General features: G+C 42.6%; 1 protein-coding gene across 6 annotated transcripts; it reads right to left on the bottom strand.

The window, feature by feature from the left end:
* Positions 1 to 151: 151 nt before the first annotated feature.
* Positions 152 to 23852, bottom strand: dnm3b (dynamin 3b). 6 transcript variants are annotated; one of them, XM_082513525.1, is made up of 22 exons: positions 23758 to 23852; positions 21684 to 22010; positions 19753 to 19826; positions 19337 to 19486; positions 18163 to 18366; positions 15943 to 16041; positions 15555 to 15715; positions 15032 to 15174; positions 14750 to 14885; positions 14050 to 14117; positions 13271 to 13409; positions 13036 to 13122; positions 11824 to 11894; positions 11577 to 11631; positions 10755 to 10784; positions 9892 to 10005; positions 5943 to 6052; positions 4398 to 4512; positions 3633 to 3797; positions 3248 to 3483; positions 2973 to 3146; positions 152 to 1849 (listed from the first exon to the last, which is right to left on the bottom strand). In XM_082513525.1, the coding sequence occupies exons 2-22, from the start codon at positions 21842 to 21844 to the stop codon at positions 1807 to 1809; spliced, it is 2535 nt and encodes an 844-aa protein (XP_082369651.1). In that variant the 5' UTR covers positions 21845 to 22010; positions 23758 to 23852; the 3' UTR covers positions 152 to 1806. The 6 variants fall into 6 exon arrangements, 5 of the variants coding, with proteins under 5 accessions (XP_082369651.1, XP_082369650.1, XP_082369653.1 ...); XM_082513524.1 differs by lacking the exon at positions 23758 to 23852 and adding an exon at positions 22537 to 22861; XM_082513527.1 differs by lacking the exon at positions 23758 to 23852 and adding an exon at positions 22537 to 22861 and having other exon boundaries at positions 152 to 1822.
* Between the last annotated feature and the right edge of the window lie 4107 nt (positions 23853 to 27959).

The raw sequence follows: 27959 nt of genomic DNA, 5'->3' as shown, positions 1-27959 counted from the left end.
CTTCTAACCAAAAAGTTTGAATCAAATATTTTTGAAATTAAAGTAATAATAAGATACTAATTGTAGCAATAATCACATTTAATTTTTAAACCTGCATAGAAATACAAGTCCAAAATCCTGTGAATGAAACAATAAAGAGTCTGGCAAAGTGTGACATTATGAGGGAGAAGTTTATTGAGGAGAGATACAGAGACACAGAAAATAACAACTGATGCATTTCCCCAATTTAACAGTACGCCCTCTGCTAAACAATGCAATTTCACTACAAATGGAACCGTTTTGCTGTTGGTCATCAGCAGATTTATCTTTTTTTAATTACCTTTACCTATCCCCTTCTACATTTAGCTTTGGCAATACAGAATTGTAGTTCATGCCGGTAAGGCAGTCTAAATTAGAGAGAAGGGAGCATTTAGTGAGTAGAGACACGAGAGAGAACGATTAAAGCGCTAGGATCCTTGATGAGGTCTTTATAGTCCACAGGTACAGTATCTCCTTATCATTACCTACTTTATATACATTAGAACACAGTTTAGGCCCACATACACAATAACAAACTGACAGAGAAGCACTTATACGTTGACAATACAACCTTGAGCGCTGATACAAACGCTGACCAGCCAGCTTAAGTGATTGCGAGTAAAACGGAAGAGACTAGAAGAGTTTGAAAATAGGAATGCTAGTCATGATATGCATGGAGTCGCATGTTTCGAACCTGAGAAAAAGGCTAAATGGAAACATGTAAGAACATGTCCTTTCTTTGTTAATGGATGAACGTGTGTTCTGCCACGTTAAAGTAGGTATTCTTTCTCTTTTCATCTTACTGTCAGCGTCTGCATCGAAGCTTAAGGCTGCAAGGGTCACAATTTGACCATTGTTACAGCACAGGTGGACACCTATGACGAGGTTAAATGCAGTATTGAGGCTGTTTTCTATATAGAGAGAATACTGAAGGTGCTCCTCAGCCTTGCTATGTGTGTATGGCTGCTACTACAACACAGGAACAACTCACAAAAGTCCAACATTAAAATTGACCCCGGAGGGTTTTTTGATTCATCATTAACAGCTTTGACCATGAAAACAAATAGAAACTGAAACGCCAACAAACGTGCAGACAGACGGCACATGCTCACGTGTTCCCGCACGCCCATACACACGCACATACACATAGTTATCCGCACACGAAAATGCATATTCACACATATACTAAGTTACAACTTCTGTTCCTAAGAGAACATCAAGCTGATATTTAACACTTAGGAGGGGAGGGGGCATTATACAATAAATTAATACAATACTAAATCAAACTCAGCCTACATATAGGCAAATTAGTCCCTCCCCCATATACATACGCACAAAACACGCATACACGCACGCACTCTACACACATACACTCCCATGCAATAAAAGCAGCTTATGTGCCATGCTGCATTTTGGAATGAGTAGGGCAGTACGACTGCTGAGCGTATTTTCATGTAGAAGCAGCAAAGTGGGGGCGGTGGTTGACTTGGCAAAGGGTTTGTGGACGGGGGAGAGGTTCCAGGGACCGATACTGGGTAGTGGACCTGCTAAGCAAACCTGGACCACAGGCGAGCAACAAGCACACGTACACATACACCACAAGACAAGTACCATATTGTACATAAATATATGGACATCGTCACCTGGCAGGAAATCGAGGGTCAAAGGGGGTCAAAGACTTCAGTGTCAGCACTAAGAAGAGACCAGGACAGCAGAGCCATGGCTAAGAGTGGGGGGATGAAATGGATAAGGGAAGGAGATAAGGATATGGGGAATCCCTTTATATGATTATGGAGGGACTTGTCTTGTAGGAGATGGAGGGGGCCGCCGACTTAGGGAAAGTATAGGTAATTATGTGGTGTGAGGTGCCGTAGAGCAGGAATATAAGGTGATTTTTGAAAAGATGAGAAGAAAAAAGAAGAGAAGGGAAGACGAGATAAGAGAGTAACCTTTAGTGTTCACACAAATTTAAAAGATATTTCTTTACATCGTGAATAAGATATGTAAATAGGAAATTAACAAGAAAAAGTAAAAACTTTGTCTTCCACACTAAAGCCAAATAAATATAAAATCTGAGGAATGTAGAGATTATTTATTGAAGCAGTTTGTCATTTTGGGAAATACAAGTCTGTATTATACTGTGCTCATTTCTGTAAGCTAAATATTAAGCTACTACTAGCAGTAAGTTAGCTTAGCCTAGCATAAGCTAGCCTGGTTGGCTCAGTCAGAATATCTGGCATAAGTTTGGGGTTTTTTGTACAGATATGAGCAGATATAATGTGTTACATTATACTGGCTAACTGTGTAACCTTTACGTACTAGCTGTTTCCTGCCTTGTGCTGAGCTAGTGTAAATGGGGATGGTGGTAGCTTTGTGTCAAGTGTGTGAATGTTAGCTAGAAAGCCCTTTAGCATTGAAAAAAGGGCTTGTTGGAGTGGGTGTCAATGAATGAATGAGCCATATTGTATAAACTGCTTTGAGCGCACAAGTAGATATGAAACCAGTGCATTTAACATATTCACAGTAAAATACAGAAATGCCAGTGAGATCAGTGTGAGGGACGTTCCACATGGTGTTTGCCATAAAGCTAATGCACATTTGCTCAAACCTCCTTCTCCTGAGAATTAGTTTCATATTGCATTTTATTTCAAAATCTGTGTATTTTTGAACTTTTAGGTATACCATGTGACTTACAGAAGAATCTGTATTAATATTAAACGGCATTTACTTCAGGTCACTGCTCAACTATTGTTAGTTGACTACTACAGAAGCCCCGGGAGAGCAGATTGCTGCTGAAAAATATAAAACTCATAAAGAGCACATAAAGACCTGTTTCTAGATTTACTTTTCTCAAATTTGATCATTTCTAGGTGATTCCATATTTTATTCAATCAGTAAATGAATAGAGTACTTAATACAAAGAAAAGAGAACTGGAAGCGAGGACTGTACTCACCTTGGGATGCTAGGAGGGGCCCGATTTGGGCGGCTGGGAGCCTGAGGGCTATCAGCACTGTTATTGAAGGGCCCCAGGGGTCCTGGGCGGTTTGGTGGTGGCGGGGCCCCTCTGGGAGCTGGACGTTGGCCTGAAGACATCCTCCTTGGAGCAGTGGGGCTGGGAGGAGGAGACCTGGACAAGGCAAGATATGCGGTAACAGAATATCGTCATACCACCAAATGCCTTTATTTCAAATGGCCACAGTCTCCATGTGTACTGTAATTTTACTTTACCTGCGACCACCAGTAGATCCTCCCACCCAGGAGGTGTCAACAGGTGGAGGCAGTGGGACAGTAATGGTAGAAGTGGAGATATCACCGATGATAGCCAGCGCCTCCTTCAAGGCCTGGTGGGTTCTCAGTACCTCGTCTCTCCTCTGGGCCTGCTCCTGGGACTCATCCATTAGGGCATTCTGGTCACCGGCAGAGTACAGCTGGGCCAACAGCTCTGCGTTGATGAAGTCTTTCACCTAGTGGCAGAAAGAGGTAGTGGAAGATGGAAAATCATAATTGTGAAAATGAAGAAAAAGCACAGTCCTGCTGTTTTAATACAGTAACAACCAAAGAAAATTTGTCTTTGTTTCCTATTTAATGAAGACATTTAAGTATTTATTTTTACATTGTTGATCATGAGATGCATGATGGTCTTGGGCATGAGGTCCCTGATGCACTTGTTGACTATAGCCATATAAGAGTCCACCAGGTTACGGATGGTTTCCACTTTACGCTCAAGCTGAGGGTCCATGGAGAAGTTGTCTGTGCTAGTGGTCTTCTCACTCTCAACCTGCAGATGTAGAAAGGCAGCATTTAGATCCATGCTGGCAAGTGTACATTTGCATGTTAACTTCAGATTTTCTATAATTTTGCTTTGTTCTGTATATTTTATATTGGATTTGTTTTTTACTTTAAAGCATAGTATGTGGGATCACAAGTCACCGTATGTTATGTGTACACGAGTGTTTTCCTTTTCCCATGTTGCCCTGTATGTAGTTGTAACCTTCCCATTTTATTGTAAAGGTTAGTTGCTTATGTGGATTTCTGTGACCTTTCACATCTTTGTTCTTCACCCTGCCCTCATTATTTTTTTTTTTATTTAGTTCACCTGTGCCTTGTCTGTGCAAATAATCCATGTGATATTTGATCATAGTCTTGTCTCCCCGTCTTGTGTCTTTTCCTGCTGGCTTTCTGTATTTGCCTCATTTGGGTTACTGGATTTTTTTCGTTGCTGCAACTGCATCACTTTTTGTTCACTTCAAGTTTTCTTTAAATATGTTTTGATTAACTCTAACCTTAAACCTGACCTGCCTTAAGCCTCATGCTCTCAGCAACTGGCTCTACATAAAAATTAAATGAAAGGAGCTAAATTAATGGAATTTTTTCCAACCGTAATTGTCTTCTCAGGATAGACCCCAGCACGCAGGAGAGACGATTTCCAGCTGTCCACATCATCCTGAGAGTCGCAGGCCAACTCCAGGGTGCGATTGTCCTTATACACATTCCTGAGGACAGGAGAGCATGTGTGAGACAAAGCGAGAACAAAGCTCATAATCTGTACTATCCCATGTAAAAAAGTAGAAAAGTGTATTTAATTAAGCAAATAATCTGGATTTCTCAATTTGAAATCTGCTTCTGATACAGTATCAAACAGAAGGCCAAGTTGAACCCACTGTAAAAATCATACATTTCTATAGCAGACAGTAAAAGGGAGAGGAACTTTAATTTAATGCATTTAATGCTTTGTCTATTACTTATTTACTTTGATGCAATATGAATGGTCATGAATGACGTCTTTATCAGTTGGAAAAGCTGTAAAACCAATAAAAATTATAGTTAAAAGTCTAAAATTCATGCCTTCTACCCATCTGCCAAAGCAGTCCAGTGGGCCAGATGAGAATATTTGGCAGACCGATTCTGGCCCTCATGCCTTCTGTTTGACACCCCTATGCATTGTCACTGTATTTGCACATAATCAAATTCAGATGACGATGCAAAAAATGTCTAATTTTTTAAGTTAACAAGAACAAAACTTAGAAAACTGATCAGGTACATGTGAAGGCGATCTCTCGCCAAAATTATTCGATCAATAAAAGTAATTTCCCTTCACCTTTAACTGGCCACAAACTAAAGTCATTTCCATTTCTCCTTTTAGGCTATGAAACAGAGTCTGAGTCGAACTCACAGAGTCACCTTTAATATTTAAGAATGTGCAGTTTAAAGTTTCAAACCTCTAATGTGAGGCTATCATGTTAAAAATAAACAGCGGCAGAGAGCACACACTGAGCAGTAACTTAAATATGTTAATCTCTTTATTTTACTTATTTATTTTATTCTCCATGCTTGTGACGATCAAAGTAACAATTCTTTCTGCAGCATTAGGCCTGCCAGTGTTGCATTTTCTTTATTTTTTACATTCTTCATATCTATTCCTTTGAGAATGCCTCTGATTAGAGTTAGTGGTGCTCAGTTGATGAACAGAATCAAATGACACATCCAAGCCTCTTTTTAAATATGAACAAATCAACATATGTATATGCTTATTTGCTAGATGGTGTTTTGGCACTCTGCACATACATCAGCTCACTACTGCAACATCAAGACCTTCAAGGACCTCAGTTTGTTGCGGCAATTTTCTATAACATGCGCTGTCTAAAAGATAGTGTGTCGTAGCACCAAATGTACATCAAATGTAACTGTCAAACTTCAAAAACTGAGAAGGATCGAACCTAAATCTTTGTAGCTTGTCTTAACCTGTATTCACACTCCACTATAAGAAACATAATCCCAAACATTTCAGCCTCTGCTTCAACACACAGGCCTCCGTCTTCTCCATGCGTGTGCTCTAATAAGTCTTGGTTCCTCTAGGCATCTATAAATCCGACTATTACAAAGGTTAATAAAAAAGCAGATATTTGAAGATCTCTCAGCTGACCTAGACTCCGTGTTAAAGATGCAGAATATGTGCTTGCTGGACATAAAACTCTTCTCCACGTCGCGCACCTTCAGGTTGTCCAGGGGCAGCATGTACTTCTTCTCTTTCTCCTGCGGACCAGGAAAGCAGAAGGTACGTACCGCAATCACTTTTTTTAACCGAAACATTTTCATCTGCCATGCAAAGAACAGCATTATGTGACATAGGTAAGAGAAAAGGTGACATCCATTTTTTTGTTTTTTTGTAAGAGAGGAAAAAGAGCTGAAAGAGTAAGAGGAGGGACAGGAGGGAGGAGGAATGGGGGAGAAATGAGAGTGGGAGGTAAGAGGGTGGGGGGGCAGTGGGGTGAGTAGGTGGGAAGGGAGAAACAGAAAGAAAAAGGGAGAAGGAGAGCACATGTGGAAGTCATTACAGTGTGGGTCAAGACACAGTCGTTCTTCACGGTGCGTTTGCTGGTGGAGAGCTGGTAGCTGTCGGGCGGGGAAACTCTGGTCGTGGTTAAGAAGGAGAAAACGCTGATATAATCGCACAGGAGGTCCAGATAACACACCACTCAAGCAGTGGTGTTGATGTGGAGGACACACAGGTTCTGGCAGGAACTGTGACAGATCTTTTATTTTTTTCATCCCAGCCTTCATCTTTCTTAACTGTCTTTTTTTTCCTTTTATCCCTCCCCCTCAATATTTTTTCAATATTTTTCCTTCCCATTCCAGAGGGGCCCACTTCCTGCCTGATTTTTCTTCTTCTTTTTTCTTTTTTTTGAATGAGGGAGAGAGAGAGGGAGCAAGAGAGATTAAATGACAGCCTGGCGTTAAAACTCAACATCTGGTAGTGCTTAGCAGCACACAGGGAAGCAGGGAAGGAGGGAGAAGTTAAAGAGATGGCGGCTGAAGGAGGGAGGAAGAAAGACCGAGAAGAAGGAGTGCTGAAGTGGATTTACAAAAGATTTGCAGAACAAAGTCCACATCTGGCGCGATGGTCTGGAACGTGGTGCTAGATGCTTGCAGGTAAGAATTAAAGGAGATAAGGACGGGAGAAGAAGACGCAGGAAAACTCTGCAGACCCTTCTGTGTTCTATTCCCCAAGGGGTCACTACAACCCATATATGGTCACACAGGTCCCCTCCCTCTTCCTCTCCCTTTCTCACTCACTCACTCACTCCCCCCACCTCTGCCTCCCCCCCACCCTCCGTCTCTCTCTTTCCCTCTTTTTTGTAATATCCCCTCCCTGAACGTGTAGCCAGTCTGTCCCGGTCGTCTGAGCGAATATGCCACGTCAAGGCTGGATACTCCTCATGGCCGGCGTGACCAAAACGGACCGCGAGGGGACCCCGAGCTTAAACGCCCACCAAAACAAATAAGCGAGAGATGCGACCCAAAAACCAAAAGGGGGGAAAGAGACGAATGCGGATGAGACAGAAACTTTTTTGAAAAGTTTTCGACACGCTGGATCCTTTGCTGCCAAAATGGAGAGGAGGCGAAGGGAGGGCACGGACGACGGAGCCGCAAGCATCTGGGGAAGCAGGAAAACCAGCGCACAAGGCCTGGCTCTAATTCCGGCTCCGTCCACCCAGTGTTCAGACTACCTGTTCATTGTCATACTGGTGTACAGTAGTCTGCACATTGGTTAGACTGGGCATGGACCCTCTTCTGTCAGTCTGTCTTTCTGTGTCCCTTTCTCTCTCTCTGTTTCTATATCAGGTCTTTGACATGTGTGTGTGTGTGGGGTGGGTTTGTTTTTATTGCATCTTTTGCCTCTTCCTCACTCTTCACTATTTTGAATCTTTTTGCAGTCTGTATTTGTTCCGTATCATCTGTATTTTGTCCAAAGCGCCCTCTAACGCTCACCACTTTCCTTTCGGTTCTTTTGGGGAATAAACATATATCACCAAACATCACCAACACTAAGTGCAGCTTTGAAAAACCAGGGTGTAAAAAAAAGAAGAAGAAAAAAAAAAGAATCAGTCCAATCAGAAGCTTTAACCCACAAGCTCGCATAATTTATGGCATGAATGAGTAAATGTGCAGGCTGCTAGCCTGGTGCCTCTGATGAAGATGTGGTCCTGTGGAAGTGGGGGTGGGGGGATTGGGGAGGAGGAGGAGGAGGAGCGAATGTGGCTGCAAAGCATCAAACACAAGCCAAAGGAACGAAGGGCCAATCAATCAAGTGGAGTTTGAAAATACAGTCAGACACCTCCAGGGAAGTTATTTCAGTGGGTGGTCAGAATGGGACTGGAAAACTGTGAGGCACAGGACAAAGGAGCTATAGTAGACTTCTAAGGTGTCGAACGCTAAATGCTAAAGGCTGATAGGAAAAGTGCGATAACGCAAATAAAACAAAAGAGAGCTATACTCATAAATATGGCTTCAGCTAAGAGCGATTGTTCCGTCTATTAAGTTGAGATCTTGTGCTGGAGCTCTTTTGCACACTGTGACACATTTAAGCATTACACATATGAAGGATTAAAGGAAATGACTGTCATGAAGTGATTGGTAAGGATGTTGAAGGTCGGTCGAATTGCGGGAAGGGGGGGGGGGGGGGTGTTGAGCAGGGCACTGATATTGAGTCGAGGGGTTTCTCTTCACCGCAAACACTGGAGGCTCATGTTTGGATTACAAACTTATAATTTTCCTGCCAAGAATGCGAGCAGTTCCAAAGTAACTGGCAGCCACATTAAGAGGGAGAGAGAGAGAGGGAGAGAGTGGGTGAGTGTGCAGATGTGTCTATGTGCATCCACGCATGTGCACGTGCATTGGGACTATAGAAAGTTCACAGAGTGTAAAACAGAAATATACAAGGCGAAGCCAGCGGAGTCTATAATTTCCTGCACCACCACACTGACGTCTCAAATGACAATCTTTGGACTCGGCGCTGCGCGGCCCCATGTGCTGGTCTCAGGGCTGAGTGTGCTTTCATATATTTTGGGTGTCTGCGATTGAACATTTGGTTGGGATTTGGTCCTGTTCCAAATTTGCAAAAGAAGAAGAAGAAGCAAATGCCTAAACTCCCAAAGGAAAGAGGTGGGGAGAGAAGAAAGAGAGATATGAGGGGGGTTGAGGGGGGATTCGAGACAAAACACAAGATGAACGGAAAGACTGAGTGAATGACAGAAATGTGGCCAAAACTCCTCGCAATGGTGACTCATACAGTAAACTGCTCCATCACGGTGATGATCTGCTGCTCAGCAATGCCTGAAAAATGCACAAAAAGCAGTCGACCGGTCTGGGGATAAGTCGAAAGAACGCCCAATTGGAAGCACATATGTTGTAATGAAGGCTGCAGAGAAGGCCATTGTCTCTGTGCATTCCCCTTTTTGGAGCCGTACCACAGCAAGAGACTAAACGAGGCCCAATAAACAAGCAGAGACCACACCGACTGGCTGAGGGAGTTGCAGTGTGTCTGCCTATCTACACTTGCTGTGCAGAATATCCTCCAACCTGTACAGCAGGCACAGACAGGCAGATAGACATCAGCCCACCAAGATTAAGCCAGGAGGATGGACCGAATGCTTCATCCTGTTCATGCAGGCTTGTGGTGCAGATGGTGTGCTCAGCTACAAGACCAGTATGCTGCTGCTGGTTGGTCTGTACTTGATATTTTCAAGGATAACTGAAATAAATAAATAAATAATATTCTTTTTGACCAGTGATTTGAGTCATGTATCCATGTAGAAAGTTGAATGCTCCTTCCTTTCAGCATAGCGTCTTTAAGTTTTAGTTATTTTTATCCCAGTATAGTAAACGTGTGACATAATATCAGTATTTTCAGGAAGAAACAAAAAATTCAAAGTCAAAAAGTCTAATTAACTATAAGGAGACAAGCGTGGATACTGAATCCAAACACTTAAATCCTGGCCTCCTCATCACAACAGCCAGCGCCTCACACAGCACATTTGAGCCACAGAAATAACATTGTATAAAAATACTGATCATAGCCGCTTTAAACCTACCTCGTCATCCTTGAACCAGGAGAGACTCTCAGCAGTCAGGACAAACCAGTACTCCTTGGCTCCTCCCTTCATGATGCTGATATTGTTAATAGTCAGCCAGCCTTTGCGGATGACCTGTGAGGTGGAAGGAGGTGAGGTCAGAAAGTCAGGAAGACATCTACGGACAAACCCTGCCCCCAAAAAAGTAAATAAAAACATAAACTACACGTAAAAGAAAGAGAACGACACGGTCCTAATGATCAACGACTCCTCCGCCTTTCAAGACGGACACCGCAAATTAGTGCAAATCACCCAAAGCATGACTTGCGATGAAATGCGTGTGAAGGTCAGGTTAGGTGTGTCTTTGTGACTCACGGCAGAGCCGAGCGTGTGACTGTGTGTCAGTGCGATCTCATTCACTGTGCTCACAATGCCACAAGCAGAGGCCCGTGTTAGCTGGTTAAGTGACCGCCGTGTTTAGTGCTTCAAGCACACAGAGTGTGTGTGTGTGTCTCCTGTGGTGTATTAACCCTACAAGCCCTACATAAACAGGCCAGAGGGCACAGTGCCAAGTGATTATTAGGTTAGATAACTGTCAGTCTTACACCGCCTAAGACTCACAAAGGAGGTTACCCGAATCATTACAAAGCCTTTGTGTCTTAGGCCCAAATGAGAGAGCTGCTTTGTAGCTGAAAGCATCCCAGGACACCAAAAAGAAATCTTTTTTTTACGCTTCTTATCTTATCTTAGAGATTTACTTTAACAGCCATGCCAAAAGCACATTTTCACTATTACATGTTTAGCTGGTAACCCCCTGTAGTCTGTGGGCCTTGGTGGGTGTAGGCGGTGTTAGAAAGCACACATTTATTAAAGAAAACTCTTACGATCAGGCCTGATGCAGGAGGAGAGGAGGCCTACAACAGGAAGGGATGTGGGGGTTTTAGACACCATGTGGCACTAAAAAAAAAGGCAAATTTTCTAATGCAACTTGTTTTAAAGTTGACCCTCTGTTGAGCCTCTGGCCAACAGAAGTGTACACAGCCAATTAGCATTCTTTACCTGTCAGAGTGGAAAATGAGGGGAAAATGTTTTCTTTTATGTAGCAGTGCTGGAGAGCACCACACAATGGGCTGAGTTGTTACTGCAGGCACAAATTACATTGCAAACCATAACCCACAATGAGCGATACTCACCAACAGACACCCAGCTAAGAGGGCAGCTGAGATTCTCACTAAGGGATGGGGATGAAATGCAAAGTGGCACCTTGATGACACAGGAGGGGTTCAAACAAAGGGAAATGTCTCAACAACAACAACACCAGTGATGATGGTGGCAAAAAGTAACAGAACCCAAGAGATTCTTTCACTAAGGCTACTGGAAGCAAATAAAAATAAAGAAATAAAGAGATCAAAATAAAACACACTGTTCAAAGTTGGTGCCCAATTAAAACATAATACAACATGCATGACGAAAGGGAGAAATAAGTAATAACATAATCTAAAAAAACAATGCAAAGGTAAAATGCATATAACATAATGTTTGTGCAATGCATAAGATTTACTCAAATGAAAGAGAGTGCTTTGCACAAGATCTCTTTCATTTCAGCTCTTTGTATTTTCTTTGCAGTAGCCATCTTGCCGCTGTGTGGGTGTGCAGTACTCCCTCGACCTCCACTGTTTGACACACGAGACGTGACAAATGCTCACCTGATTGCCTGCTGAACTCTGGCTCTTATTAGTCTGACTGCTCCTCTGCTGCGCGCTGCCGCCCAGAAGCAACAAAACAGAGATGGAAGGGCGATGCGGAGATGAGAGGCAAACACAGAGAAAATAGAAGGTGACAAACATGATGGGGTAAAAGAGGAGTTTCTAAGCATTTGTTTTTACTAGCCTGACATGAGCAGTATTAAAGAATGCATCATAGTAGAGCTAAGTTGAGGGATTGACTCTTTACTTAGCAAATCCAATGAAGTCTTCGTGGTTAGTGTTGATGTAAGAGAGCTGGATGTCAATCAACAGCAGAACCTGGAAATGAAAATCAATGTGTGAATTTGGGTAAAATATTCGCATTGACTTTCTTTAGTTGGACAAGCAGCATTAAGACCTCACTTTTTTCTGTACTTTAAAAAAATGGACATATATCCAGTGTGTCAACTGGTTTGTGAAACCCTGTTATGAATCATAGACAGTATGACACACAAATGTGACTTCTGGGTTGGAAAAATGAAGTCAATGCTGAAGTGCCTTAAACCTGCACTGGTTGCAAGTAACTTCCAATCCTATAGAAATCTATAGGGAAACAGCTTTTTGATGTAAACACTGACCTGTTCAGTTTGTGATCTCAGTCACTCATTTTGGTTCATGTTGAATAAAACAAAATTGAATCTTTATCATTGTGTTTCAAAGTATTAGATTATCTGTATGAAACTGCACTGTCATTGACTTAACAATGTGTCAATCATGTGTTATTAGCCTATGAACATGCAGTTTCACAGGTCAAATTGTCATATCTATTATTTTGCAAAGATTTGATTTATTTTATTTATCTATTTTGTATATTACATTAAATTATTTTGAAGATGTTGACAGTAGAAGCTCTCAAAAACTTCAGAAAGAAGCAGTGAGATAATGGTAGCTTACACCCATCTTTTATTCTGTTTGTTTAGCAGTGTCAAATTTTAATATTTGTCCATGTTGGTTTCTTTCTTCTCAGGAAAAGACCATGTTCGGGGGGAAAAATGGAGTGCTAAGGTGTAGGTTGTATTGACACAACAGAGACACAGCTACTTGCTAATTAGTGCTAAGTAATCTCATAGTATTATAGTGTACTAATATAGTGACAGCTAAAAATTTACTCACTAAAAACCAGAGCATGTGAAGCAACACTTAATAATCTGTCATATTATTGTCAAATATTTGCACTAAAGTGCCTCAAAAGACTCGTTGATGCTCGCTAGCTTGAGCAGTAGCCGGGTTAGCCTATGTTAGCATGAAGAATATAAACAGAGAAACAGCTAGCTTGGCGCTATCCAGAACATAAAGCCAAAGTGTGCCATTTGTACACAAGTGACAAGTTTTGGAAAAATTGTGAGATAATCTTTGCTATTTTTTTATATTTGTTTTGTTTGTTGCCTTTGAGTTGTTACTAAACAGTAACAAAACAAACCTGATCCTTGGCCCGACTCTCTCTGTCTCGGATGTGAGACGTGACAATTCTCTCAGTTTCCTCACGCAGCATGGGGAAGCATTCCAGCTGAAAACATAGTAAACAGCTTATGACTCCTTCTACATAATGAATGTGAAATAATATCATAAATAATGAAAAACTTTAGATGAAAACCCGAAACATCAGTCTGGTAATATTGTTCCAGTACAACAAAGCCAATGAGCAGAAGCGCTACCTTGTTAGAACACTGGCGTACGGTGTTAATCAGCTCCTGGATGACCATGTCCACACACTTGACACAAGGCTCCTTCAGCTTTATGACCTGCTTCTTCACGATGGCTTCAAATGCCATGTCTGGGGTGAAAAGTCCAGTCCTGAATCCCACGAAGAGTGCAAGAAAAGAGATGATGAACATTAGTAACACATGTTTTGGTTCCACATATATTCCTGCTTTTGATTTGTGTTTTGATTCAGCTAGATGTAACCACAGCCTTCACATGTGGTTCTGAAAATAAATAGATCACCATCTTCTACTGACGTGAGTCACTGCAGACCTGTTTTTGTTTTTGGAAGGAATTCAGGCTCAAAATGTGGTGGTGTCTTAAATGTCAGATTTTCTCTTGCTTGGGTGGCATTTTTTTTGGTTCCAGTGGCTAACCACTGTGAATCAATATAGAAACACACATAGTCAGAACTGAACATAATAAAAGAAAAGGCCTGCTCCACCCCAGTTCATAAATACTCATACAAACTTTATACTTTCAGGCCTTTTCACAAACCAAGCTCAATGCTGGTAATTTCTCACCATACCAGAATGAATATCTGTGGCCACAGCCAGAAAGCTGTGAGCAGTAGCAGAGCACAGGCTCAAAATGTTTGAGGAACTGGATGCTTGAGCTTGAAAAACTGGCATGAACTACTTTTGGCAAGTTGATGTGGGCCTGTACAAGGTATTGTTGGAACAAAGACTAGTTTAGGCAATATCATATTCTCGCCTGATAGACAAAACCCTACCTGATACCGTGGATGTTCTTGATGGCATAACTGATCTCGCGACGCATCTCCTTCTCATCACACTCCATCTGCGGAGAACAGAGAGGAAGAAATGAAAGAACTGAACAAATGTAATGGATGGGACAGCGGGAAGACTGCAAGAGCTCTTCATGCTGAAAGATTAAAGAGAAAGAACATTCTGCACTCGGAGTGTGAAGAAACATCGCTAATGGTGAGGCTATTTGAGGATCATTCAAAAGAAAATCACAATAGAGAATAAAGGATGGAATTACAGTGTGCATGAAGAATAGGGAGGAAGCAGAGGAGGAAAACAAAGGAAGAAATGATGTACTTTAGTCATATACATTCTTCAAAACTTACATTTGGTTAAAATGAGAAAGAAAAAAAACGAGGGGTGTCACTGTTTCTGCTGTTCCAGATTCACGAAACAACAGAAGGTGGAGTTTTATGTCATTAGGTACTAATATGTACAAATAGGCCAAAGCTACAACTTATGACATGCCCTCATCTGAAAATGCACAGGGAGGATTGGGGCTAAAAAAAAAAGAAAGATACACCATCCTATTTAATCAAACAACTGCCATATAATGTTGTTTTAAAGCTTTCATCTAAGTATCTGTGTCATTTTAAAATCCTGGCTGTGAGACTGTGTTAAATGTGACCCCAGTGATTGCATTTCGTTTTAACTTCAGTATATCACCTTGACCAACTCAAAGGGGAAACGCTCATGAAAGATGCGGTTGATTTTTGCTCCACCAGACAACTCCACTGTGTCCACCTGGTCCCCTGAACCCTCAATTCTCTTCTCAAAGTCCACGGAGAACTGCTGCACCATCCTGTAACATGAAAAATGGAAAACCTCAAAATAAATCAACGATGATTCATCATATTCAATATATGGTAGGATTTCTGCAGCAAACACATTTTCTGCCAGCAAAATCGAATCTGAATGCTTTGTCCGTGGGAAAAATGGGGTACTGACTGCAGCAGCTGCTTGGTTTTGCGAGACGGGTCATCGGGTCGGTATCCCCGGTATTCCTCTGCCTCTTTATCCAGAGCCAACAGCTGGGACTGCAGCTTGCTGCGGAAAGCTGGCAGGGTGTCCCGGATGTGGTTGGTAAGTTGCTTTAGAGACACAAAGCCACCATATGAAACGCATTAAAATCATGGTTTCATTGATAATTCTTACATATTTGCCATTTTTTGCAATACAGAATAATTACAGTCAGGACTGTTTATTTTACTGTAATCAAGGAGGATTTAGCCAAACACTCATTCAGTTACACTGCAGAATGAAAATGTGAAATGCTTCCTCCAGTAAATGATAAATTATTAGGAGCTGAGCTAGAAAGCGTGAGTGTGTTTTCCATCTACTTACAGTCTTATATCACCCACACTGATATGCTGTATAATGGAAGCCAACAATAAAAAAAAAAGTAGGCCGCCCTCTTATTAATTATGTAAAGTATATGGTGGAGAAGCATTGGTGGGGAACCTGTGATCACCTGGTTGAGCATTTTCTGCAGGCGTGGAGTGCCCATTTTCTCAGCCATGTGCCTGTATGCTGGGTGGGACAAAAAAAACTTCCTCTCGGCTTCTAAAGCTGCCTTAATGTCCTTCCTTCCATCAATATCCTTCTGACTGCGATTCACCACTCCGATGTACCCTGGGAGCGAACAAAGACGAATATAAAAAAAAAACGAGAATCTTAGTAGCAACTACACGAGTAAAATAATGAGAGAATGGATGTGAAAGCAGGTAAAACCTGGACAGACATTTGACTCTGAGAACAAGAACACAGATTGAAGTTTTCAGAGCGGAGGAACTGTAGGAGAAGAGAAATGGCAAGAGCCAAATAGAAGCTGGCTACATCGCAATAAAACAAACACACACCTCTCCGAAGTGGAAGCAATTTGTTCTCCAGGACATCACGGGCGTCTGTGCCCTCATCCATCAAATCCAATTTGGTGATCACTCCAATAGTCCTCAGACCTGGAAAGGGCATCAAAAAGACGTACAATGGGAAAGGAAGTGATAGTCATTAGGAAACAGTAGTTTCTTTTAAAGGTTTTGGGTTACTCTTTTTAAGCACAGAATTAGATTAGAATTAATTTTTTTGCAGTTTTGCCTGCCTGATTTAAAAATCAAACAGTATGGATGCGACTGAAGTGCAGACTTTCAACTTTAATTCAAGGGGTTTAACAAAAATTTTGCTTTAACCGTTTAGGAATTCCAGCCATTTCTGATAAAATACTTGTATTATTTTAAATATAAGAACTGTTTTCTATACTTGAAAGAAACTCCTTCGCATTTAGTGACTGCCTGAAGTCTAGAACCCATAAACGTCAACATATGCTATGTTTACCCCCTTAAGATGCCCATCTAGGCTTTTTTTGTGGGTCTCTCTGCCTTCAGTTTTGTCTTCAGTAGCGGAAACGCATGCTCTATTGGGATGGGATCCGATTTTGCCATTGAAGAATATTCCTTTTCCTTGAGAAGTCTTTGAATTGCTTTTGCAGTATGCTTGGCTCATTATCCATTTGCACTGTGAACCACTGTCTGATCAGTTTTGCAGCGACAGCACTCCTCACACGTCATCCTGCTGCTTCTATCAGCAGTCACATGATCGATAAACACTAGTGACCCAGTTCCACAGCCATACATGTCCATGTCATAACGCTACCATCACCATGTCTGACAGATAACGTGGTATCCTTCAGATCATGAGCTCTCCTTCTCCTGTTTGTCTCCTCTCATCTTTCTGGTGCAAAGCAATCTTGCTCTCATCTGCCCAAAGAACTTTTTTCCAGATCTGTTTTCTGGCTAATCTGGTCTTCTTGAGTGTAACTCGTGGTTTGCACCATGTATTTCCATTAATTAAGGTGTTTCTAGATTGTAAACCTTGATAATATTAACGGTTTATGATATCTCTCAGGTTTTTCAGGCAAAATGATGGCCTTCCTCACTTGCACTCACATTTCTTTGGGCCCCATATTTAAAATGTCAGTGAAAAGCTATAAAATACAAAAGATTTTACCTAACAACAACAGAACAGACTTCATATGGCCATGAAACTGCTGTCGGTCAACCAAGAAACCTTTGAACCTCTGAAAATGGGAAACTTTGTATAAAAATGGGTGTAATTACTAAACAGTGAATGCCATTTTTTTTTTTTCAAACTCACCAGATTAATGCTCACAGCTTGCACTTCAATTACACACAGATTGTTTGATTTAAAATCCACTCTGGTGAGTATTTTGTTTTTTGTATTTCTTACAGTGTAAAATTATACAATCCTCACACTGAGCAAAAAATCTTATATTACACATCTGCTTCCTTTTATAATTAACTACACATTTATTGTTTGTTGTCCATTATACTAAATGTTCCCATTTGGGGCTCATGAAGGTCTGGGCCTTAATCCAGCTTTGCATCCAGCTCTTGCTGTATTTTATTGCTTCCCTTTTTCCACGCTTTGTTCTTCTTTTCTCTATTCTAAAGCATCCTTTCTCTGTTTCTGCTTACCTCCTGTATTCCTTCACCTCACTTTTCTTGTCTGATATAATTCGTCTTTCACACAAGGTTATTTTGTTCAAGTCCTCTTTTTGGCTATTTCACCCTCTTGTCCACTTGTGTATTTTCGTCTCCTGTCTGAAGGTCAAACTGTTCAGTTAGGTGGATTCTTTTCTCTTTTCTTATCATTTCTATTCATCTCATGCAGCTTTTTCTTACCCCCAACTTATCTGCCTATCTTTATTTCCACACAAGTTAAGACATTCGTTTTCTTTCCCTTTCCTTGTTTATCATTTGATTTGTGCATTCCTCATCTCCACTCTCCTCTTCTCTCAGACCCTCGTTTCTAATAAAAATGTGACACTTGATCATTCCCTACAGGGAAATTCTGCTTCCACATTCAGAGCAGTCAAAGCACAAGGTCAGACACTGAGCACCCACCCTGCAGCTGACAGAGATTGAAAGTCTTACTGAGGCTGGCCCAGTAACCACAAAGCCACTGTGTACTGACTTCATTTCCTTCAGTTTCTCATTCTACATCCTTGCTACAGCCTCTTTTATTCCCAATATCTGGTGCTTACCCCAGCATCCTTGCCTTACCCTGGGGGTCCACATCCTTCGCCAGTTTCAGGGCATCAGAGTTGGCCAGGTCAGTGTTGGCCGGAGTGACGGCCAGGATCAAGCAGCTCTCTCTGGTGATGAACTGCATGATCATATCCCTGATCTGTTGCTCGATGTCCGCGGGCTGGTCTCCGACTGGCACCTTAGTGATCCCCGGAAGGTCGATGAGAGTCAGGTTCAATACTGCACAATCAGAGGAATGCAATGTAAGAACTGGTTTGACATTTCTGTGATGTGCAGCTAGTCCAACATTCATTTAACTATGGTGGTTGATAACTAGAACATTTGGCTAGATTCTGTCTGTTCAACTGTTCAACAGTGCATAAATATGTAGGCGGCTCTGAGATACCATAATTTAAATCAGCAAATTAGAGCAAACAGCTAAAGGTTAAATGAGTAAATACACAGCTATGCACGCTTTTACTAACTGCAAGCTAGTTTTACCTCATAAGTTATCACCAGTTTCACATTTCCAGCTTAAAATTAGCTTTTTTTAAAGTGTATCATCTGTGGTTAAAGCTTTATAATAATACGAGTAGTCATTTTTGCAGCAATAAAGTTCTGTGAAGCAGATACAGTGGGAGAACAACTTCCATTGACGACTAAACAGGTAAATAAAGTGCTATGAAATAAAAGTCTTAGTCGGTAAGCCAGCCATCTCTCAGCATTTCAAGGCAGGTAGATGATGCTATTAGCTTTTAAAATGAAAGACAATCCACATTATCAGTTTGACAGAAGGTCACAGAAGGTGGGAAGCTGAATTGGCTAGTCTATTATTTCATATCCCTTTAATTCTGTGACTTATATGGCTATAAAAAAATGCCTCTTCTTAATAGCACAAACAATCTGAGGGCAGCACAACGGAATATGCTATGCAACCATATCAACACAGAGCCTTTAAATGATCTGGTTGCCTGCCTGCCTTTCACATCATCAAAACTCATTCATATCCAGCACAATAACTTCACAAGCAAAACTATCTTCTTTGTTTCTAATGACCCAGTTTTTAAAGAGTCTATCTGCCAACTGTTCAAACGAGGAGCGAGAGTATGATGACTCACAGCTTTTCACGTTCTAGTTTGATTCAAAAGTGTTACTGCATACTGGCACTTGGCAGTAAAAAGAGGAAAAAGGTGAGTTATTCCTTTCGCACCATTAGGGGAGTAAACCCGCAGGTTGATGGGGACGGGAGATATGCCTTTGTTGGCCCCCGTGACACGGTCCGTCTCTCCCTCGATCTCCTGGCGAACCTCGTCGAAGTCTGTGAACTTTTTCCCTTTGCAGTGGAGGAATTCAGCCCATTCTGAGAGGATGAAAATGGAGAGCATATAACAGAGATTAGTAATGGCTGTGCTGCATGTGTCTGAGTGGAAAATAATGCCAGAGCGGGAGGGAATAAAAGCCAGAGAGAGAGGGAAAAAAAAGCAGTACCATTTTAAAAGGAGAGAGGAGGAGGCTGCATTTGTGTGTTTCGTGTGTGTGTGTGTGTGTGTGTGTGTGTGTGTTTGTGTGTAAGAGCATGTGTGTTTGCATGCTAGCAAGTGTGGGTGTGTGGCTGTGTGCACCCACCTGCAGAAGAGTTGATAAGCTGCAGAACCAGGGGCCTGCGGGTGACAATGCCAGATCCACGGGGCAGAAAGTCCCTGAGGACAGACAGTCAATCAAAACTCATTACATCAAACCGCAGCAAATGTAAACCTCTTTCCAAGAAAGGCTATAGATAGCATAATGATAATGTTATTTACAGCTTCTACTTTTGAAGCCTTGGAAGGCAAATTTCTTATAATTACACCAGTTACGATGGCATGACAGCTAGCATAAAGCTTTCAGTGTCATTCGTGTAGTCTGCTGTAGGCCATTTCAAAACAAGTGGGGGAAAAGGGGCCATTTTAAAACATGTCCTGTGGCTTTCAGCTGCTGCTACTGCAACACAATAACTCTAACAGTAAAGAACAACCTGACCCGATAAACAACAGGTCAGAATAGAGAGCTGCATCGCTGACGGCGAGCTCTCCCAGTTTAAAATAGTGACTTGCACATGCAGGCATGCCACACACCTATCAGCCTGCCTCTTATGCTTTAAGGTCTGTTTCAAGAACCTTATTAACACATATTGACCCTCAGAAGTCCCTAAAGTGGGTGAGTTGTTTTTCCTTTTTTTAAAAGCCCACTACTTGTCCATTCAGCGCTGTGCAGAGCCAGTGCTGGACAGATGGACCGTTACTCAGCATCACGACTCTAAATGAGGGCTGAAACAGAACTAAATCAATGCATCCATCTGGAACTGCGTGCTTGTAAGAACATGCAATATGTGGTTACAAAGACATTCAAGCTAATGGCATTTTAGTTGTGCACCTCCATAAACACTGACAGGCAGGCTTTAAAAGAGTGGCCAGAATGGGTGCAGCAGATAACGACTGACTTTCAAGTATGTAGTGTGGTTCAAGCTTCAAAAACAGTAGTAATGAAATGGCATCTTTTAATAGACCCTCCCTGCATGTAAAATATTCTCATCTAAAAGTAAATGTCGACACTATATGCTGTAATGTATGCTTTCGAGTGTCTGGAATCTGAGCATAGCTCCAATAACCCCGCTGGTATTCTTTCCAGAGACACAGAAATCATCACGGCCAACAGCTTGTTTTGCAGACAGAGCAGTGGACTTCTCCCCTTAAAACGGACACGTGACGGGATCCCTAATCGATTTAAAAAGCAAAGTTCTCATCAAATTTAGAGAATATACGATTAGTACGTCTCTCTATTAATAGACAACTGAGGGACGCTATAATTAGCTGTCAATTAAAAGGTCCCCAATCTCTTTAAAATGCATGGTTATAAAGAAACCATGGCAACACATTATTGTCTGAGAATAGTGAGATTCTTGTAGCAGATAACACACTAGTAGCTACTGGACAGCAGGAAAAAATGTCATTGTGGAGCCTGGATGTATTTCTCATTTTCAGATTCACTGCTTGCTGCTTATGGAGTTGGAAAAAACAACAACAACCCAGATATATAAATCAAGGGTGAAAAAATTATGAATATTCATGTCTTTGGAGAAGTGGGAGCTGACACCTCTGCATGAACAGTAGGATGGTGCTTTTATAAAGGTTACATGCAGCAATCTGCATTTTACACAACATCCGAACATAACGCCATCAGTACATGGTTCACGGAAAAGCAGCGGTTATTATTTTTAGGGTTGTGAGGTGGCCTCCTGCAGCTGGTGCTGATTGGGCCAAAATCCCCAAAGGTGCTGCTGTAACCCAAATAAAGCCTCCATCCCCTGTTGGCGGTCACAAGATATGGATATGTGGTACCAAAAAAAAGAGAAAATAAAACAGCAGCACAGAAAGTGACTGAATCTGCTCGCCTTAAGGTGCTTCAACTGTGACTTAAAGCAGGGGAAAGATGGTCTGAACTCTATGGGGCCAATCTCTTATGTCATCCTCAAGGTTAAAGTGAGAAGGGATTATCCTATTTCTGTTTGTCAATTTTACCTGCCTACAAAGTTCTCCAGCACAGAGCTCTTTCCTGCACTCTGGCCTCCGACCACTGCGATCTGCGGCAGGTCTAGGTTGCAGGCCTGGCCGATGGAGCTGAAGGCATCCTGCAGCTTGTTGACCAGCGGGATCAGCTCCTCCATGCCACGGTTTCCCATGGTGCCTTTAGACGGAAGGAATTGAGAGAGAGAGCAGGAGGAGGAGGAGAGATGAGGGGGAAAAGATGTGGCTCTGCTATATTAGTCCAGGACTACCGCGGTGCTTGTTGATGTAGTGAAGTCATCTAGGCGCGCATTGCCCCGAGCCAAGCGAGGGTCGGACCGACTGTGGAAGCAGCGGAGAGAGAGAGAGAGCGGACAAGAGAGAGGCCAAGAAGGAAACATACAGCGGGAAAAAGAGCGAGAGAGAGAGAGAGAGAGAGAGGCGCAGAGAGGAGATGTGAACAGATAGGGACAGACAATTGAGACAATTGCGCAGTTGCTTCCAACCACCACAGCCCCCCTCCCCTCTCTCCTTTTCTCTTCCCCCCACTATTTCTCTCTATTTCTATTTCCCTTTGACACAAAAACACACAATCACAGCGACACACACACACATGAAGGCTACACTTTCAAGGGCATTCGGTGAGCTCCATATCGCCACCGTGCGCAGTCCCGTGCTCCGGGAGGCTTGACAAATCAAACACGAATCACGCTTTAACAAACGGCACAACAAAGCATCCTTCGCGGCGAGAGGACACACACGCATACGGTGATATCGCAATAGAAAACAGCTACCAGTAGAAAAAAAAAATGCAGCACGGGATTGATGCCAAGATTGTGGTAAACTATTGTGCGGCTGTGACATTTACCCCGCCTCAGGATTCCCTCGGTGTTTTCAGTGCCCGGTCGCTGTCCAGTGCTGAAACGAGGCGCAGATCAGGCAGCAGAGACGAGTGACACAAGACCCTCGGATGATTATACGAGCACCACCTGCTATGGCGGTGCATCGGCTTAGCGTGAAACTCCTGTGCATTAATGGTGCTCGCCTGCGGGGGCTGGCGTTACGCTCGGCTGGATGTCAGAGCTCTCATCCCGATCCCAAATTTGCCTTTGACAGATTAATCATTTTCCCCTCGCTCTCTCGCTCCTCTTTTTTTCCGCGGTGTAATTGCGAAGCTGTCAGAGGCTATCGACGCTTCGGAGGACCAATAGAAATCTCGAGATTGAAGCCGAGGCAGAGAAACGCGGCTCCCTATTGGCTGGGCGAGTACAGGTTAGGCCTACCTGAGCCCGCCCCCTGTTTACATCCGTGCCGTTTCTGCCGCTGTGACTCATGCGGCACGGCTGCGCATCGCTGCAACAGAAGAGGTGAATGCGCTCCTGCAGATCCCCGCAGTAGCAGCCGAAAGCAGCTGTCGTAAATTTCTACCGCTTTCAGACGTGGCACGGTCGTTTTATGACACCTTGCTTTTATGCGCGATAGAATATGATCCTGTATGGCACTCAAACCACGCTCGGTGATGTAAAGAGCGTATGGGGTTTGCTCTTGAGCAGGCACAGACGTGTGAGGCCTGGCCTCCTGACTGGTGGAAGCGGTCATGCGGAAAGGACGGTGCCATCCTGCCTTAACCTCAAGCAGGACGGCATCTGTGCCTGGTAGCGCCGGGTGACATCTGCTGTCATCAGAAATAGTCTTTAAGGAGAAAACTGGTTTGCTTTCAAGAGCCCTGAGCCGAGAGGTTAAAGAGTAAAGTGCTGGCTCATAAATGGAGGCCACAGTGGAGCCTTCCATTTATTTAAATTATAGTAAAAGCTCAGGGGTTAGTCGGCATTTCCCCTTTTCATTATGGCCAAGCCTTTCAAGCCGGGTCCACTCGTAACGTCACGCTGTAGTGAGCACTAGAGGGCAGTAACGACCAATGCTTACTGGCCTTATCGTTGAGAAAATTAAAACGGGCTATTTCATTGAAAAACAAAAAATATCGGGACAATTACAGAAAGTGGAGGAAGTACTATCAAGTCACTGCATTAAAGGAGTTGTCTTTAAGAGGGATGCTGACAGTGTGACTATGTGAACAGTGTGAGCTTACCCATGAAAAGGGCTGTCCAGTAACAACATCAATCCAACACTTCTCTCTCGCCGTTGCTTTCATCCCCTGCCAAAGCTCGTGTGTCCCGATAAATCTGGGGCAAGGCCAGAGCTGGTCTCCAGGTCAGTATGTAAGCCTCAATAATGCAGGTGGGCCTGTTTTTAGATCAAGACCTGGCAGCTACCTTAATACATGCTTCAGTACTTGCTGGTCAGCAGGGCCACCTTAAAAATGAGGTGCTGGATGATTTATTGGAGATTAGTTATTGTGGCTCTGGGCCACCAGGTTGATATTTACTGATTATCTTAAAAAAATAAAACATAAATATAAAATAGCTACAACACTAAAAGAACACAACCTTCTAAATGTTTGTGTTAATAGGAAAACATGGCACCACTTCCTGGTAACATCAACATCAGGGATGCCGCAGAGTATTTGAAATAGATAAAAATGAATATATATTAAAGTTTGTGGAGAGCAGTATGGACTTTTAAATAATTTTTTGGAAATGTATCCAAAATATTTAACTGTGTTCATACTATAGATAATAATTACATAATCAGTCTGAATACATCTGCCTTCAGGTGTTATTTAATCATCAGGTCAGGATCAGGATGACTCTGATGAAGGCCACAGGTTGGTCAAGCAATAAAGCTGCTCTTCATACCCCAATATTGAGCTTCAGCCTCTTTCTACACTGATTAGTGCAGAACTATAAATCAGACATCAAACGGCTGTGTCCTGTCAACCCACGATAACTTAGGTACTTGGTTATCTAGGCAAGGCAGAATGAATTTATTGCCAAGCTTATAAATACATTAATTCAGAAATTAATTTCTAACATGTTTGGCACATTTGATGAGATGTTTATTTATTGACTGATTGTTTATTTGACTAAATTGGATCCATTTTTAAATTTTGTTATGGCACTTTCAGTCCTCCACAGTGTGCCTGTGTGGACGTGTGTATTTGCTTGTAATTATATGCGCACTTTGAATGAGAGGCAGATGGTCAAGAGCTGGTGGAGAACATATTATTGGCTTCAGGTCAAAGAGAGGCCGGGGAAAGGAGTTATCAGCATGCCGGTCTCCATGAGCCACTCCATCATGGCCTTGAATCATCGATTACCCATGCTTGACTGCAAACAGCGTTTGGACAGGACGGTGGCATCTGCTTACCATATCTAAGCTCATAAATCTGGGCCCTACTGTATCCGGTTTAAGACGTACCAGAATGCAAAGTGCTGTACAGCAAAGTCCAAGAAGAAGCCAAAGACAGCAGCGCACATGTTCAGTCTGATGCCGCATTAAATGTGTTTCTAAGGAATTCCTTGTCCTTTCATTCTCTCTAGCACGAGACTGCACGGCCCAGTGAGACGAGCCAAAGATATTCTGTTATTCAAGATGAAACTAAATCAGGGTCTGTACTTGGGAAAGTTGCAAACTATTCAACTAAATCAGGGAAAATCTTTCAGAGATTTTCTTAATTTTCCTCATTCGGGGCAGTTTGAATTATGTTCCAAAGGGGAAGGAGGCTGTTGTTAAAATGTCATTATTTCGGGGGAAATAGTGGCCCTCTTACATAACACATCTTTAAACAGCCACATGCTGTCCAGATCACAGATGGAATGAGGGCTGGTTTTATAGTGAGGAAAAGAAGAATTTACTGAAAGTGTTGAATGTACACGTTAGAGGAACTGAAGTCCTGTAAACAAATACGTTAAAAACAACACATCTGTAGGGTGACACTGCATCAGGAGCTACTATTAGAATTGCAGTGAACAGAAATTCCATAATTTTCATGCTGTGTATTTACAGTATGTGAGGTAATGCCACAAAAGACACTGATATTAGCTGTGGGCAGGTTACAAGGCAATTCTGAAAAGTATGGTGTCATATTTGAAACCTTAACCTTTGGGATCTTTCTTAAAACATTATCATTGCAACTATAGACTGAAATATCTCCAGAGGTCTTGGGTAGGTTCTGGAGATTCACATCCCTTTGAGATTAAATGTAAAGTGGTCAAAATTCCAAACTCTTCCTAATTAGGATTATTGGGTAATTTTAACTTTGAGATCAAAGTATAATCTACCTACAGACCAAGTAGCATGGCTTGTTATTCCAGCCATCTCTGTTTTCTTAACCACTTATTCAATATAAGACTGTAGGATGCTGGAGCCTGTCCCAGCTGGAGTGCACCCTGGTCAGGTCACGAGTCTTTAACACAGAGACAGACAGCCATTCAGATCCATAATCACACCCACGGGCAACTTGGAAGCACCAATAAACAGAACAAAAGTTTAGGTAAGGTTATGATTTCTAACAGTGCAGATTTTTTTCCAGCTTTTTTTTCTTTCACATGAGCAGTTTCATATCTTCTAGCTTTTTTTTCTTCATAATTTGACAGTGTTCACAGTTACAGGCCCTCAGAAATCTCACTTTTATCCTTTGTTTTCTGTAATCAACTTTGAGCATCAGTATCATGAGATATAACATATATATAAGCAACAAGCTAAAGTCTGTGACGTAGAAAAAGAGAAACAGTTTGTTCTTTGATCTCATAAACATGAAGCAATAATTCTGAGTAAAGTGCATCAGAGATATTTTTAAAAAAAAGTTTATTTATTCAAATAATTTTCACATCACTCCGATTTTGGCCTCTCTACACCGGCTTCCAATTGAATTTAGAATCTGTTTTAAAGTCCTTTTATTGGTTTTTAAATCTCTAAATGGTCTGGAACCTGTTTATTTGTCTGACTTGTTGAAGCCCCATGTCCCCATTTAATTTTTTATTTATTTATTCAAAATATGGAAAATCTTTGTTATAAACTGAATCTATACCAATCAAGTACATTTCATTTGAACAGACTGCATTAAATCCAACAACAAACCTTGGATTACCCCAGAAATTAAAACCGTCCTCAAGCAGAAGAGGAGGGCCTTCAAATCCAGAGACAAAGAGGAGTTGAAAAGGGTGCAGAGAGAGCTGAGGGGACTGATAAGGAATGGGAAGGAGAGCTACAGGCAGAAGATGGAGAACCAGCTTCAACAAAACAACGTTGGTGAAGTCTGGAGAGGCCTCAGAACCATCTCGGGCCACAAACAGCAGAACTCTCTGCCTGGGAGGGATGTGAGGTGGGCAAATGAACTGAATCATTTCTTCAACAGATTTGATTCAGCCATGAGGCAGTCTGCAACATCGGCTGCAGACTCACCCACCCCCACTGCTGCTGTTCCACCTCAGACACTTCACACCTCCTCTATTCACCCTGCTCACTCCCCCCCACCCCCAACTGCAGCATCCAATACACACTCAACACAAGGCTCCAGCCTGTCTCTCTCAACCACCCAGGTTAGGAGGGAACTGAGGAGGATTAATGGCAAGAAGGCAGCGGGTCCAGATGGCATCAGCTCGAGGGTCGTCAGGTCCTGCGCGGACCAACTGTGTGGGGTGATGGAGCACCTCTTCAACCTGAGCCTGAGGTTGGGAAGAGTCCCACAGCTCTGGAAAACCTCCTGTGTTGTACCAGTGCCAAAGACTTCACGCCCCAAGGACCTCAACAGCTACAGGCCGGTGGCTCTGACATCCCACCTGATGAAGACCCTGGAGCTGTTGGTCCTGGCTCAGCTTCGGCGCCTAATAAGCTCATCACTGGACCCACTTCAGTTTGCCTACCAGCCTGGCATTGGAGCGGATGATGCCGTCATTCACCTCCTACATCGTTCCCTCGCTCACCTGGAGACCGCTGGAAGCACTGTGAGAATCATGTTCTTTGATTTCTCCAGTGCCTTCAACACTATTCTTCCCTCGGTTCTAAAGGACAAGCTGGTGAACTCTGGAGTGGACCATCACCTCACTACCTGGATCCTGGACTACCTCACCGACCGACCACAGTATGTGAGGACTCAGGGCTGTGTGTCGGACAGGGTCGTCTGCAGTACGGGGGCCCCACAGGGAACGGTTCTGGCTCCGTTCCTCTTCACCATCTACACTGCAGACTTCTCCCACAATTCCACCCAGTGCTTCCTGCAGAAGTTCTCTGATGACTCTGCAATAGTCGGCCTCATCACTGATGGGGACGACAAGGAGTACAGAGGTCTGACCCAAGACTTTGTGGACTGGTGCCAGCTGAACTACCTCCAGATCAACGCCAGTAAAACCAAGGAACTGGTGGTAGACTTCCGCAGGCACAAGCATTCTC

The sequence above is a fragment of the Aulonocara stuartgranti genome, assembly GCF_965226115.1.
Source record: "Aulonocara stuartgranti genome assembly, chromosome: 18".
Taxonomy (NCBI): domain Eukaryota; kingdom Metazoa; phylum Chordata; class Actinopteri; order Cichliformes; family Cichlidae; genus Aulonocara; species Aulonocara stuartgranti.
The sequence above is the reverse complement of the archived record's forward strand: the minus strand, read 5'-3'. Positions and strand labels throughout refer to the sequence as shown.